Raw genomic sequence first — 15,095 nt, 5'->3', positions numbered from 1 at the left:
TTTCACAATTGATCTACAGTATAATTGAAAAAACAGCATTAGATTATCACCCTGCTCTAGTATGTTCTTTCATGACTGGCTTAGTAATAAGCTGTGAAAGTTATGCCAATAAAACACTAAGAGAGAGACAGGGAAGATGGGAAAATGAAGCCGAGGAAGGGACACAAAGGACACATGGGAATATTAGTGTATGACAATGATTAATGCAGATGTCACCCAAAAAAATCCCAATTACACACAGCTTCTTTCTTCATCTGTGCCTCTGTTGCTGTTTATAGCCATGACATATTATGGCATGGAAAGGCTCTCAGTCCAGGACAAACCACACACACTCACACACACACACACACACACACACACAAACACGTAGCCACTTCAGTCATCACATCACTGCACTACACAAGCAAGCTCACCACTGTGTGTGTGTGTGTGTGTGTGTGTGTGTGCGCACTGTCTCTGTAATTGCTGCTTTGAGGTAGTGTAGAGCAGTAATGTGTATGGGGTTGGGATATTCAGAGACGTGTTGGGGTGGATGCGGGTTTTACAGGGTGACAGAGAGACAGGGACGTTGGTCTGAGTCAGCACACATTAATGCCGGGAGAGGGTTTGGAGTGTCAGGAAAACACGGCAATTACGGCTCTAGAACGCATGAATGCTCTCTAATGAAGCCGAATGATTCTGAGTTAACAGGTAAACACGCGCGCACACACACACACACCTCTGTAGCTTCATGATGCAGTGTAATTGGGGTAATGGCTCAGTAATCACGAGGTTGTTGGTTTAGAAGCAAGGCTGTTTGAGCCCTGGGCAAGAAGTCCAACACATACACAAACACACACACACACAATCACACAGCAGTCCTTAAGCCAGGGGTGTCCAATCCTATCCACAGAGGGCCGGTGTGGGTGCAGGTTTTCATTCCAATCGAGCAGGAGCCACACCTGATTCCACCTGTTTAATCAGTTGATCTTAGATTTCAGTAGACTCAGGTGTGGCTTCTGCTGGGTTGGAATGAAAACCTGCACCCACACTGGCGGTTTCCAGATAAGATTGGACACCCCTGCCTTAAGCACTCTAAACACAGAGCCACAAAACACACACGGCTTTGAATGAAGCCAGTTGTATCAGACATTCTAATGCAGGGGTTCCCAAACTTTTTGGGCAAACAACCCCAAATGGACAATACACATTTTCTACGACACCAAGCCTTAGCATTTTGGTTCCTCCATGTTTTTTACTTATTACTTATTTTTTGCATATTTTTGTTTATGCTTTCTTGACTTACATCCATTTTATTAACGCAGCATGTCAGAATAGCGAAAAAGACTAAAATAGAACGTACACTCAATTTTAATGTGGCTTGTAAATCAAACCACCCCACATGGGGTCACGACCCCTAGTTTGGGACCCCCCAACATGTGTCGATTCATGATTGATGTTTTGGAGAGATTACACTCGCATTACAAAGTTGTGAGTGTGCATCTGTGTCTGTGTTGCATCAGTCGTCAGTCATATCTGAATGAATGAAAGGATGTGTGGCGGTTTTACTGTAAAGCTGAATTAGCAGCTCTATGTGTGTGTGTGTGTGTGTGTGTGTGTGTGTGTGTGTGTGTGTGTGTATATGTATGTATGTGCGTGCGCGTGTATGAGAGGGAGAGGGGTAGAGGGGGGACAGTGACCTTGTAGAGAAAGAAAATCAGGGTCTGGCCTCCTCCTGTGGCAAATGTCTCATGCCTTAATGTGAGCTGGCGGAAACCACACTGTCCTCTGGAGAGATACAAACACACACACAAACACAAATACACACAGGAGGAGACTCAGAGTCGCTGACACTGGTTTAATCCTCAGCCAGTAGAAATGCATGGTCTGTGTCTAGGTCTCGACTCACATTAACTATGTGTATATATGACGTACGAGGTAACACACTCACAGTGCTTTTGTCAGAAAGACTGATAGGCCAAGTCCGATCGTAATAGCACGTATAACATATATTCTGAATGTTTCCTCCATTTGGTGGAAAATGGGAGTTAGTTCAGTGATGGGACGTGGAGAGAGAGAGAGGGAGAGAGAGAGGGAGAGAGAGAGGGAGAGAGAGAGGGAAAGAGAGAGGGAGGGAGAGAGGGAGAGCGAAGGAGAGAGGGAACTTTGGATGGCTGCATTTGTTACACTAATACCATGTGTCACACAGCAGATATACAATATCATCTGGGCTGAAAAAATGTGTTTTTGTTTTTTCTGTAAATTTTCACTGCCAGTCACATCATAGTCTCTCTCTCTCTCTCTCTCTCTCTCTCTCTGTCTCTCTCACACACACACAGACACACACACTCTTTCATGTTTTATTAATATGACATAGGTGCATTTTCTATTGCCAAAGCTCAGGTGACTAAGTATGTGAACATGCAATACTAAAATGAGATTTTAAAAAAATAGAAAAAGACAAAAGCACAACACAAATGAATTGTCAACAACAGCAGGTAGCGTTGCTGCCTCACAGCTCCAGAGTCTCTGGTTCAATCCTGAGCTAGTGTCTGTGCTGAGTTTCACATGTTCTCCCAGTGGGTTTCTCAGTGCAGTTATTTGCTTTATCTACATATTGGCTTATTTCCATGTTTGTTTGTTATGTAGTGGGAAATTATTGGTGGAGATGCAGATATTAGTCCAAGAAAAAACAAAGTGATAGTAGTGAATGTGTGTTTAGAGTGTGTGTGTTTTCGTGTTTTCCTGTCTGTCTGTCTGTCTCTCTCTCTCTCTCTCTCTCTCTCTCTCTGCCTCTGTTAGGAGAGTGGCACTCTCATGTCAGTTCCCACTCACACAGAAAGCGTGTTTGTAATCTAACTCCATTAAGTCTTGATCTGGCAGACTGGCTCTCCTACATATACGCACACACACACGCACACACACAGAGACAGTTTTGATGAAGTACCTTGCTTGTAGTCGTATTTTTTATTTGCTTTGTATGCCAGCATGATTACAGTGTCTACCAGTGTAGTGCTTCATGTCTCGCTGTCTGTAACAACACTCCAGTGCTGCTGTTCTCATCAGTAATAAACACTCGGGTTAATCAGGCCTGTTAACTGAATTACAGCCTCTGCACTGGCTGCTCTGCACGCTGCCTTCCTCTTCTTTCCAGTTAGAAGAGAAAAGGCCACACACTCACATTTGTATTAGATTTCATTTCATTTGCCATACATTTGCATCAAAACTGGCTTAACAAGTAAGAAAGACTACACTCAGTGCACAGTGTTGTTAAAGGTGTCTTCATCAAAAGAGGAGAGAACCATAACTAAACCAACACACACACGCACACACAACAAAAGGCTTTCTGTAAGTGCTTGAAGTAGTTGGAGTAAAATACACACACACACACACACACACACACACACACTTTTTAGGAAGAAAACAGTATGAGTGATGTCATCTGATGTGGAGGATGTAATAATACACACAGAAAAGGAGATGAGATATTGCAATAGCAGTTGGTGGTAGTGAAGCTTTTATGGCAGGTCTCTCTCTTTCTCTTTCTCTCTCTCTCTGTCTCCCTCCCTCTCTGTCTTACGTATTGAAAACTCATTACACACAGTCTAAACATTACAGTAGTTGAGTCAGTAATTAAACCACTCTTTATTAGCAAGCTTAAAGTTTTGCATCCCCATTGACATGCTCTAGTTCCTTTACTTGAATGTGACTCATGTGTGTCTAATGTGTGTAATGACTTAAAAGCCAGCGCATGTTTGCTTTAAGTCTTACTTAAGACAAGAGAAGTTTAAACAGGCTCAAACTTTTAAGAAGTCTTAAACATCGATCTGAATCTGAAAAGCGGTGATCATAAGACCTGAATAAGAAACAGAGTGAAGATAGAAAAAGATAGCGCAGTCTTTAGGGATGCTATACCGATCAATACGAGAAGGAAAAAAATGAACACAAAGACAGTAATAAAAGAGTAGAGGAAAGGAGGGGGGGGGGCAGACATGTGGAAAAACAATCTCCACATCTCTATAACAATCAAAAATATCATTTTTGATTATTTCACTATTAATGTCTTACACTTTTTGTCCGTTTTCCACTTTTTGTTACTTATGATAACTCACACTGACTTCTTGTACACACAGTCAGCGTTTTTTCCAATTTTTATAGTTCCAGTTTGGGTGAGTCTGTGCCCACTGTAGCCTCAGATTCCTGGTCTTGGCTGAAAGGAGTGGAACCTGATGTGATCATCTGCCGTTGTATCCCATTTACCTTAAGGTTTGATGTGTTGTGCATTCTGAGATGCTTTTCTGCTCACCACGGTTGTAAAGAGTGGTTATTTCAGCTACCCTAGCCTTCCTGTCAGCTCAAACTGGTCTGCCCATTCTCCTCTGAGCTCTCTTATCAGCAACACATTTCTCCCCATAGAACTGTTGCTCACTGGAGGTTTTTGGGTTTTTTTTTTTTTTTTTTTGCACCATTCCTTGTAAACTCTAGAGACTGTTGTGCATGAGGATATAAGCAGTTTCTGAAATACTCAAACCAGCCCATCTGGCACCAACAACAATGCCATGGTCAAAGATCACAGTTTTCCCCATTCTGATGTTTGATGTAAACATTAACTGAAGCTCTTCACCTGTATCTGCATGATTTTATGCATTGCACTGCTACTACATGACTACATATATCTTATCTATCTCATATACACACATAGACATTTGCTCCTTATTGCATATAAACAGAATGTTCACACACAGCACACACGTAAGTGCTTCAGTGTAAGATGCTGTTTTGATAATGGATAAGATTTGGGAGGAATACATTTAGTTTTTTGTCTGCTTTTTTATTCTGACATTTTCTTCACGCACACGCACACACACACACACACACACACATTCCCCATTCCACCTTTATCTCCACTGACCTTCACTTTCCGTACATGCCTTGCATTCTCTTTCTTATTCTCTCTTGCACACAGAGTTGTGTGTGTGTGTTGTGCTGTTTGCTTTGACTGAGTGTGTGTGGCAGTGTGGGTTCTCCTCAGCAGGAGAGAGGCACAGGGATGGAGAGAGAGGAATGCTGAGGGGGTTCTGGGAGATTGACAGGCCGAGACACGATACGCGGTAGACCGATGTCTGATTGACAGCACTGAGACGTGACAGCCGTATGGGTTGTGTGTGTGTGTGTATGTGTGTGTGTGAGTGCTCATGGGCAGTTATGTGAAAGGAAATGGGGTGAATTCAGTCAGCTGCTACACTTCATGCTATTGTGTTTGGGGTCTTTTCTTTTCTGCCAGAACATCTGGTGGATTTCCGAGCCTCTCTTTTGTTTCCTTTCTCTTCCATCACTTCACTGTTATGTCACACTGTTTGTCTTTGTAAGCAGGTATTTCTAGTTGGCCACGTATCTGTTGCAACTCTCGTGCTCTCTATCCCTTTGTCTCTTATAGCAGTGAGGCGACGCACGTCTGAGGCAACGCAGCTGACGCAATGACGAGCTCACACAGTAAAATCACTTGAAGGAAGGTGGCAGGGAGAGAGAAATCTATCAGTGCACAGTTTCCACATTGTAGTATCATCCCTGCTCTGTCCTTTACATGACCTCAGCTTCAGCATCAAGCACACTTCAAGTCCTTGACTTCAAAAATCATGTGCAAAAAAAAAAAAGTCTTTCAGTTTTCAAATAGACTAAGCAATCAGGAAGCATTTATCCAGGAACACAATGCTTCAGATCACTGTACAGGTCACTGTAGTACTGCAAAATGAGTCTACCAGTATATCACCACCTTGTGGATTACAAAGTGGTTACACTGGTCCATTTCTGAATGCATTAAGGAAGATGTGTCAAAAATGAGCAATATTAGGTCTTTAAAGGTTGAATAGGTGGAGTTAAATCAGATTTAAATGTTTTTTATTCCTTGAGAGACCACCCCCCCACACACAAACACCCAATCCTGCCCGTGTACACAAAGCTCCACCCCCAAAACATATAGTGGTTACCAAGGACTGTCATGACATCATTTCCTGTTTACTTGATTTGTTATGTAAAGTCAGCCATTCAAAAAATTCAGCGCTTTATGCAGATTTCATTTACATACCAAGATCGCTAATTTTGCACCTGGCTTCATCACTTTCACCAGTACTAAATTACTCCATCTTAAAAGAAAGTGCTGCCAGTGTTTATTCTGCTTTTACAGTTTTTCTTGTCATTAAGTTCTTTCGAAGCACAGAGTGACTTCTTTTGCTCACGGTAGAATGATCTGGCTGCGCTGGGCACATGCCCATTTCAGACTGAGATGTGGGTGGAGTGAAAGGGCATTGGGGAATGTCTATAAACTGACTGACACGAGGCTTATCCAAACACAAACAAGGCTTCTGGATTCTCTCAGCTGCTCTTGTGCTGAGGCCATGGCTTAAACCATTACTTTTTGTTCTACTTGTTTTTCCAAGTTAGTGTCCTAGTAAGAATTTTTAAAAAACAACTGTTGCACCTTTAAGGGAATAGTTTGGTTAAGTATCACATTTATACCATTTTCAACTTACACTACATATAGTTAATCAGGACATGTTTGACGTTCTTTAGTTTTGCACTGGAGTTACCTGATAGCTAACAAATAGCCTAATAAACACCAAGCATGTCTAATCAACTGTATTTAGGGTAAGTGGAGACATTTTCTGCACGATGGCTTTAAACCAATGGCTTTGGCGATGGGCTAAGTCTGTCAGCAGGTCTAGACTTATATTCCTCACTCTCGAAGCTTCACACATTTCCTATTAGCTTTGATGTAGATACTGAATAATTCATACTGCGATTAACACTTATCTGTTGACTGTTGAGTGTTCATATGACCGAAGCAGGAGTGATTTTGTTATATACACACATTCTCTCTCTCTCTCTCTCTCTCTCCTTTTTAGGGACACCCTTGGTAGAGAAGGGGCCTGCTACAGGCAGCATAATTGGTGCCTTTATTGGAGTCATCCTCTTCATCGCCCTCATCGTCACCATTGTGGTCGTGGTCCGCAAACAACGCATGAATAGAGAGTAAGTCCCCCCGCCTCTCTCTTCTTTCTCCTGCCTGCTGTTTCTGCATATATGCTTGTTAGTTAATGTTAAACACGATGCCCGATTCCAGTCTTGAAGGGTCATGGCATTGCGTAGTTTATTATTTTGCCTCATTTAACACTCCTGATACAGCTCATCTTCTATATTATGAAGGACTTGGGCTGAATGGTGTGTTAGGTGAGAAAACATAAAACACACAAATGGAGAAAACATACAAACACAGAATCTGGTTTGAATCTAACATCATCAGGACTTTCACTCTCCTCACAGTAGTATAGCTCTTCAGGTTTCATTTGCCTCTCAATGGTCTAGCATATCAGCTTTTATTACAGATGAGCCTTTTCCACTAAACAATCTTGTATACCCCTTCTTAAATCCTGTGTGTGTGTGTGTGTGTCTGTGTGTGTTACAGTGGTCCTCCCACTCACAAGCCTCCTCCTCCTCAGAAGCACACTAAGATCTCCTACAATGTAAGTCAGATACAGACTTTATCTCTAATAATAATAATAATAATAATGATGATGATGATGTAATCCAGGTTCATGCTGCTTTATAGAGAAATGCTTTAATGTAAAATATCTCCTCAGTCATGGCAACTGTTCGCTTCTGTGCATCTACAGACGTGCAAGATTAAAGGAAAACCCGGGAGCTCTGTTGTGTTATAAATAAAAGAAAGTCTAATACATGATGATGGAGTATTGCAATGTTTTAAATAGACACGGGCATATTAATTTATTAATATATATATATTTGTATGTTCTATGAAAATAGCTCATTGTTCACTAATGAGTTCTGGACATGAGCAGTCATTTACAAATGAGTTCGTTTTGAAATAGTGGGATTTTTCATAAGAAGAAGAAAAGAATCAGAAAGGAATTTTAGCTCATTGTGCAGGTCCTTGTAGTTGTGCAAAATGGATTTCCTGTACACAGTGCTGTAGCTCCACCTTGTGGATTACTGAGATTACTGCAATGATCCACTGCAGAAGCTCTACACATGATTAAATCTTGAATGATTAAATGATTAATCATTGTTTGATGAATTTTGTCATCTTTATCCGAGCTGAATAAAACTAGTTATAAATGAATTACATGGATTAGCGACTTTGATAAAAGAATGTGTGTGTGTGTGTGTGTGTGTGTGTGTGATGTAGGCTGTGCAGGCACCCAACAGCAGCGTTCCACTCGCATACTATGAGACACAAAGTACAGAACCAGTGACGGTGAGAAGACCCACTCTTACCTGTAACCTCCACAGTCTTTTCCCTCTTACACACACACACACACATACACACACACACACACACAAACATATTTCTGAACACATCACTTAATTTGGCTTGCCGTACATTTCATGGTGTTCCACAAATTTTAATCTTCATAAAATCCTCATTCCCATCTTCATAAATTTTACTTGGTTTAAACCCGAGGTCTTCAGTCTTATCCAGAAAGGGCCGGTGTGGCTGCAGGCTTTCGTTACAGCCAAATCGGAGGCACACTTGAGAGTTGGTAGGAGACCAAGATGAACTGATTAAACAAGTGAAATCAGGTGTGACTCGTGCTTGGCTGGAATGAAAGCCTGCAGCCACACCGGCCCTTTCTGGATAAGATCGAAAACTAATGACCTCTTCTGAGTGACCAACAATGTAAAAATGTTGGTACTTGATATAAACCGCTGCTGCGTTGACTTGGTCGCCTTTCTACATGTTGCGCAATTGTAGGTCATCGCACTGCCCCATAGCTCTGTAGACATTTTAATTGCATCTAGTGGTCAAAATAGTCCTACTGGGGCAGGAATCACTCTGCCCCATGCTCACTCTATGAACCTTTTGTTTACGAGTGGAGGAGGGACAAAGGACTGGATGGTTAATTGCAATCTTTTGAGTCCATATTTTTCAGTGCTTTCCCTGATTAGATAGAACTACAAAACGACAATCATCTATCATTCTTGCACCAACTGCTTATAAAATTAACATCTGATTTCAATAAAGCTGTGATCAACAGTTTCTTTTGCTAAACTTCTTCAATTAAACAGTGACGACAGAGGACGCTGGCTTTTAGACCAGACCACATCTTTCTGTTCGCTCGTTAGTTCGTTTGTTCAGGTCACTCTTGGAAACTCTTGACTGCCTATTATGGGGTTATTCCAAAAATTCACTAGATAGTAGCCTATCACATAAGTCAAGTGTGATAGAATGTTGATTTATTTTTATTTGAGGCTATGTTGTCATTAACGCCATCCTCCCCCACCAGAATGTCTGGTCATGAGCTGCTCCTTTGTTAATGTTACAAGGATACTAAACAACATCATTGTTTTCTTCTCTCACAGGATCTGGACTCGTACCACGGTGATGATGACGATCAGCCGAAGACATTTGACCACGACGCCAGCTCTGGCTTGGCGGAGAGCGAGGTGCTCCCCCCGTATTATGAACTCAGGGAGATGGATGTAGGGACTTATGCTAATGAACAGGAGCAAAACCCTTCGTCCTTATCCAGGGAGGACAGTTTTATGTCCGCTCCCATGATTGTGTAGGAAAGATTACACAGAGTCCTATACACTGGAGAGAAAAAGAGAGAGAAAAGAGAGAGAGAGAGAGAGAGAGTGAAGTCAATCACCCTTGTGATTTTAGATGTAAAGTTGTCTTTCAGTTCTTTTAAATGTTTAAGGATAAGATTAAATAAATCCAAAGTCTGCTTTGCGACTATCTTCAGTCTGGAATAATACTATTGCCTGTGTATGAGATTAACTTTGCAAATCCAAATAAGGCAAATACAACAGTTCCTATGAAATTCCAATCCTATGGCTCCAGGTTGTCTTACATCCACCAATTCTTTACTCTCACATCGCCACTTCCTTCCTGTGTTAAACTCCCATTCAGCAATGATTAACACATGAGTGGGGAAATAAAAGCATAACCCCTCGGTCATCTTTTCATAGGCTTTTACAATATTCCCAAAAATATAGCAAAATATAAATATATAAATTATATTGTACTCTCCATTTCATAACCATCAGAAATAAATAAAAAAAAAACATAAATGGATAATGCAAGCTTGGTAACAACAGTAGCCGTTGCTTCATGTCGCTTGTTGGTATGAACCATGTTGGCTACCCTGAGTGTTAGTCATCACGAACCAACAAAAATATTAATCTGACTTTCTAAAGCTCATTTGCTGGCTTTTTAACAAACACATTAGGATTAACTCAAGTGAAACAAGTCAAGTGTTCCCTAACTACCTATTTTTTTTAGCCTTCTGAGAAGCATCTTCATGTAGATGTCTTCCTTAGTAATTCTTAATTTTGTTTCTTGCATGTGTCTTTTTTTTGGAAAGATTTGCCTTTATTTTGTACTGAACATGATGGCAAAATATCATTCTTTACTCTCACATCGCCACTTCCTTCCTGTGTTAAACTGTGTACATTGTACACCCTGACAGGACACAACAACAACAATAATGTCAATTATCTGCGATTTGCACATAAGATAATGATATAATGTCCAAATAACACTGATTTTCAGCTGTGCCAATATTTGTGCAAGGCAGTGACTGTGTACTGTAAAGCTTCACTTCCTTACCGTCTTTGCTGGACTTTAGGTCGCTCTCTGTATGTGTAGTTATTCGTCTTTACTGCTGTTGACATCAGTGAACCACTGAATCAATGTGACTGATTTTGTTTATATCAGGAGGGCATGGTTGTAGCATTTTTTATACTCATCCAGGAGTTTTTCTTCTTTAGCATTTTGTTGGTAATTGGACTTTTATACAATTATTTATACAATTATAATTCTGCAGAAACCATTCTCTAATATTCTAGACTTTTTGTTTGAATGTCAACTCAAAATCAGTTTATGATTTCTTTAATCTTCTGTTATGAATTTTTGAGCAGAAGGTTTTTTCTGTTGTTCCTTCAGATACTTTTGTACTGTGACAAGCACAACATTTAATGTTTTTTTTTTCCTCTGCTGCTATTCTCTTTGTTACTACAATAAACACTGTTTATCTATCTCACTGACAGTATTAGCTTAATAAATTGATGGTGGTTGGTTCAAAACATTGGTATGTGTTTTTTTCTTGAATAATTCTGTTTAATTTGTAGAAAGCTTTCAGCTACACAAAAAGCCAGATGTAGATTTAGATCGCAAAAGAGCCAGAGTTCTGAATAGTTTATGCAGGGATGAAAATACAAATTGAAACCCATTTTCACTGTGACAAAACCTGATGGATAAAATGGATTGCATTAGAGCACACTTAAATAAGAGCTCATGTAGCTACATGTTGGCTATCCACCCGTGCTTTACTTTCTCTCCTGTGACAGTGCGGTTTATTCTCATTAGAATGACCGCTGCTGTTATCTTTTTAAGAGCTTTACTTAGCTTTGGTCTTTACATTCTGCCAGTCTTATGATACAGTCATTTAATTGTCTTATGATACATTCATATAATCATTAATATATAACAATTCTTTCATAGTTTAAATATCTCTGGAGTAAACCAGTTAGGAAATTTCTCTGAATGGTCTTTCAATTCCACTTATGCTATAAAAAAGGGATGGAAAATATTTGAGTAATTGTTTGTTGTTACTGTACTTAAGTATTATTGCAACTGAACACTGCAAAAAATGATAGCAAGTAAAAACACAGTATTAAATATATTAAAAATTCAACTACTATATATTTTTCTTTATTATATTGTTTTTAAACAAATATAAGTTTATTCCTGCTAGATTTTATTTGACTAATTTCAAGCTTGTCAAAATTGTCTTATTCTATTGGAAGATAATGTTGCTTATTTCAAGCATTTATTTTTAGAAAGAAGCAAAAGGACCTGCTAAAAGAACAAGACAAGAAGATTGAATGAATTTCTAAGAATTTCTAAGATTGAAATGACTAAAATGTGCCTAGTAAATATGGCTTATTGGTTTTATATAGTTTTTAATATAATAATCCCATAGTCAGAAATATTAGATAACTTTTCATTTATTCACTTCACTTGCTAAGATCATTAGCTCAATGATTAGCTCATTAAACGAGTCAGCTAGTTAATTTTTGTAAATTAGCTCAATAAATTAGCTAGTGAGGTTTTTTCCATTGCTAATATGCCTTAGCATTTATTCCAGAAAGGTTATTAAGTGTTACAGAACCAGCAAGCAAAATTTCTAGGTCTCTCTGAGTTAGCAGAATATTTTCCTTATGACTGATTACTTAGTGAACTAGCTAGTCATGTAGGCTCGGGCATAATGTACTTGTGCTCAGCTCTTTTTATCAGTTATAAATATTTACACTTTACTCTTAACTACTAGAGTATGTTTAAATGTAGATATTTTACTTCCATTTATGTAGATTTTTGCCTCCATATCCCTACTTGTAATTAAGATTGTAATGCAATTCCCGTACTTTTACTTAATTACAGTTTCACTGTACTTTGTCCAGCCCTGGCTATGAAACAGCCTAAAAAATAAAGAGTGCAGCAGAAAAGAAAGCTTCAAAAACAAGATTGAACAGTGGTTTAAAGGTCTTTTCAGCACTGGAGAGATATGAGGGGCCTAAAAACTGAGGCCACATGTCCACTTTTCTTCTTCCTGAGAAGTAATTATTGTTCCAAGTAGGTTCCCAGAAATACATTATCTCCTTGGACACAAAACAAATAGATAGCTAGGAAAAAACTGCGCTTGCCTGACAGTGTTTATCTTTCAAAAGTGCCATGGTGGATGCAGACCATGGCACCATATTTATCCAAGCAAACAGACAAACTAATTGCATCAGCTACATTGCTACATTGCTACCCCTGAATGGTCCAGTGGCTTTAACTGAAAGTGTGACTGCCTCATTCTGTTTCTCGCCAGCTCGCTACACTATATAACATAAAGGTTCTGTGTAGATCCCTACAACAGAGTATTTTCATATTAGAGTGTGTCAGAAATAGAGCCCTTCTAGGAAAATTGTCTAATATGAAGATACTCAGTTGTAGGGCTTTCGTATTAGAGAGGGCATGAAATAGAAGCTAGGAACCCTTAACTATCTAAGGAAACCCTTCTAGCATAAGTTATGTTCCATCTGGGTCATAAAACACCACCTATACACATTATACATAATACATAAGCCATCATATATACATAAATACATAAGCCATCTGAATTATTCATGTAATTATCTATCAAGCTTTGTGTATTGTTTCTTAAATAGCATAGCACAATGTACAATAATACAAATATTCCACTCATATATATATATATATATATATATATATATATATATATATATTTATATGTGTGTGTGTGTGTGTTTGTGTGTGTATAAGCAGTTAAAATAGCAGTGAACACATTCAGGTCTATAATATAAAGTTTTGAAAGTCTAGAAGAGCTGATCATTTACAGGAATACAGACACACAGTTTAACCGTTTAGCTGATTGAAACTTTGACCCGTCAAACTGTTGAAACATTGTGGCTGGAGGTTCGAGGCACTGCTGCAAAATGATGGCATGAATTCTGCTAAACACCAGGATATTTCAGCCCCAAACCTAGTTGCCTCTGCTAGGAGCTTAAGACATGGTTTAGATGGATCTTTAAACAAGTTTTAGTGTTTAAAAACTCACTCACTCATACTCATGAAAAACAGATGCTGTAATCCCCGCCCCACCAAAAAAAAAAAAAAAAAAAAAAACCTCTGCATTGCATCCAGACATCACTGGTGAATGCAAATAAATATCTCTAAGCTCCTTCTCACTCTCCAGCTTTTATGTGATGGAAGAGACCTATAACATAAAGGAGGCACATCTTGAATATGATGAGCTCCACCCCAGCCTTATGTGATGATGAACTGATTCTAGGAACATAGTGAAATATCTACACTGAGTCAGCAGATAGCTTTTGCAGTCATATGCAATGTGTCACCATTAGGTGGCAGTCAGTGACAACTGCAAAGATAAGACATTCTACAAAGATATACTGTACCTGATGATACAGTGTCAGTTTATGTTTTAGCCAATAACTTAAAAATATAAAATATATGCAAGTTAAAATATACTCCCTCACATATGCTATATATATAGGTCAGACTCTGGGCTGCTCACTCTGTGAGTCAGTGTGCTCACTTTTTTGCCAGAGGAGGGTGCTGTCTTGCAGATTAGACTACATTAAAGGTCATATGTCCACAGGCACAGATTGTCCTTTAATGATGTGATTCTTATTCAACTCAAATGTAACTATTAATCATTGTAATATAATATAATTGGTCTTGGGTAAGGGATAAAGCCACTACAGCTTTAGATATGAGGTCTACAAGCCTGTACTTGTACTTGATGACCTCCACAACTGTAAAAGACAATGATCGAAATAAAACAAGGTAAACGAGTGTTAAAAATTATTCATATCTTTAAACATACACTATAAAGCCAAAGGTATGTGGACACCCCTCATAATGATTGATTTCAATTGTTTCAGCCACACCCATTGATAACAGGTGCATAAAGTCAAGCATATATCTCCATAAACAAACGCTGGCAGTAGAATGGGTCGTACTGAAGAGCTCAGTGACTTTAAATGTCATAGGATGACACCTTTACCACAAGTCAGTTCATGAAATTTCTGCCCTGCTTGATTTGCCACCATAAGTGCTATTATTGTGAATTGGAAGACACTAGGAGTAACAACAGCTCAGCCACGAATCCACACACCATGCAAACTCACAGAGTTTGCCACCAAGTGCTGAATCATGTAGCAGGTAAAAATCACGTATCCTCTGTTACGTCACGCACTACGGAATTCGAAACTGCTTCGGGAAGCAACATCAGCACAAAAATTGTGCGTCATGAGCTTCATGAAATGGGTTTTCATGGCCAAGCGGCTGCACGCAAAGTTCTCTTTGCACAATGCCAAGTGTCAGCTGGAGTAGTGTAAATCACACTGCCACTGGACTCTGGAGCAGTGGAAACGTGTTCTCTGGAGTGATGAATCACACTTCTCTATCTGGCAGTCTGATGGATGAATCTGGGTTTGGTGGATGCCAGGACAACGCTACCTACCAGAAAGCATTGTGCCAACAGTAAAGTTTGGTGGAAGAGGAA

General features: G+C 39.4%; 1 protein-coding gene across 1 annotated transcript in view; it reads left to right on the top strand.

Annotated features, from left to right (window-relative positions):
- The window catches only part of si:ch73-22o12.1 (nectin-2), a 63,683-nt gene extending 52,598 nt beyond the window's left edge, over positions 1 to 11,085 (top strand). The window contains exons 7-10 of the mRNA XM_026940071.3: positions 6,882 to 7,008; positions 7,442 to 7,499; positions 8,183 to 8,251; positions 9,358 to 11,085. Coding sequence (XP_026795872.1) covers positions 6,882 to 7,008; positions 7,442 to 7,499; positions 8,183 to 8,251; positions 9,358 to 9,564 — 461 coding nt within the window. The 3' untranslated portion in view covers positions 9,565 to 11,085. The remainder of the gene's footprint in view (positions 1 to 6,881; positions 7,009 to 7,441; positions 7,500 to 8,182; positions 8,252 to 9,357) is intronic.
- The last annotated feature ends 4,010 nt before the right edge of the window (positions 11,086 to 15,095 follow it).

This window comes from Pangasianodon hypophthalmus, chromosome 1 (genome assembly GCF_027358585.1).
Source record: "Pangasianodon hypophthalmus isolate fPanHyp1 chromosome 1, fPanHyp1.pri, whole genome shotgun sequence".
NCBI lineage: Eukaryota > Metazoa > Chordata > Actinopteri > Siluriformes > Pangasiidae > Pangasianodon > Pangasianodon hypophthalmus.
This window is presented reverse-complemented; position numbering and strand designations above follow the sequence as displayed.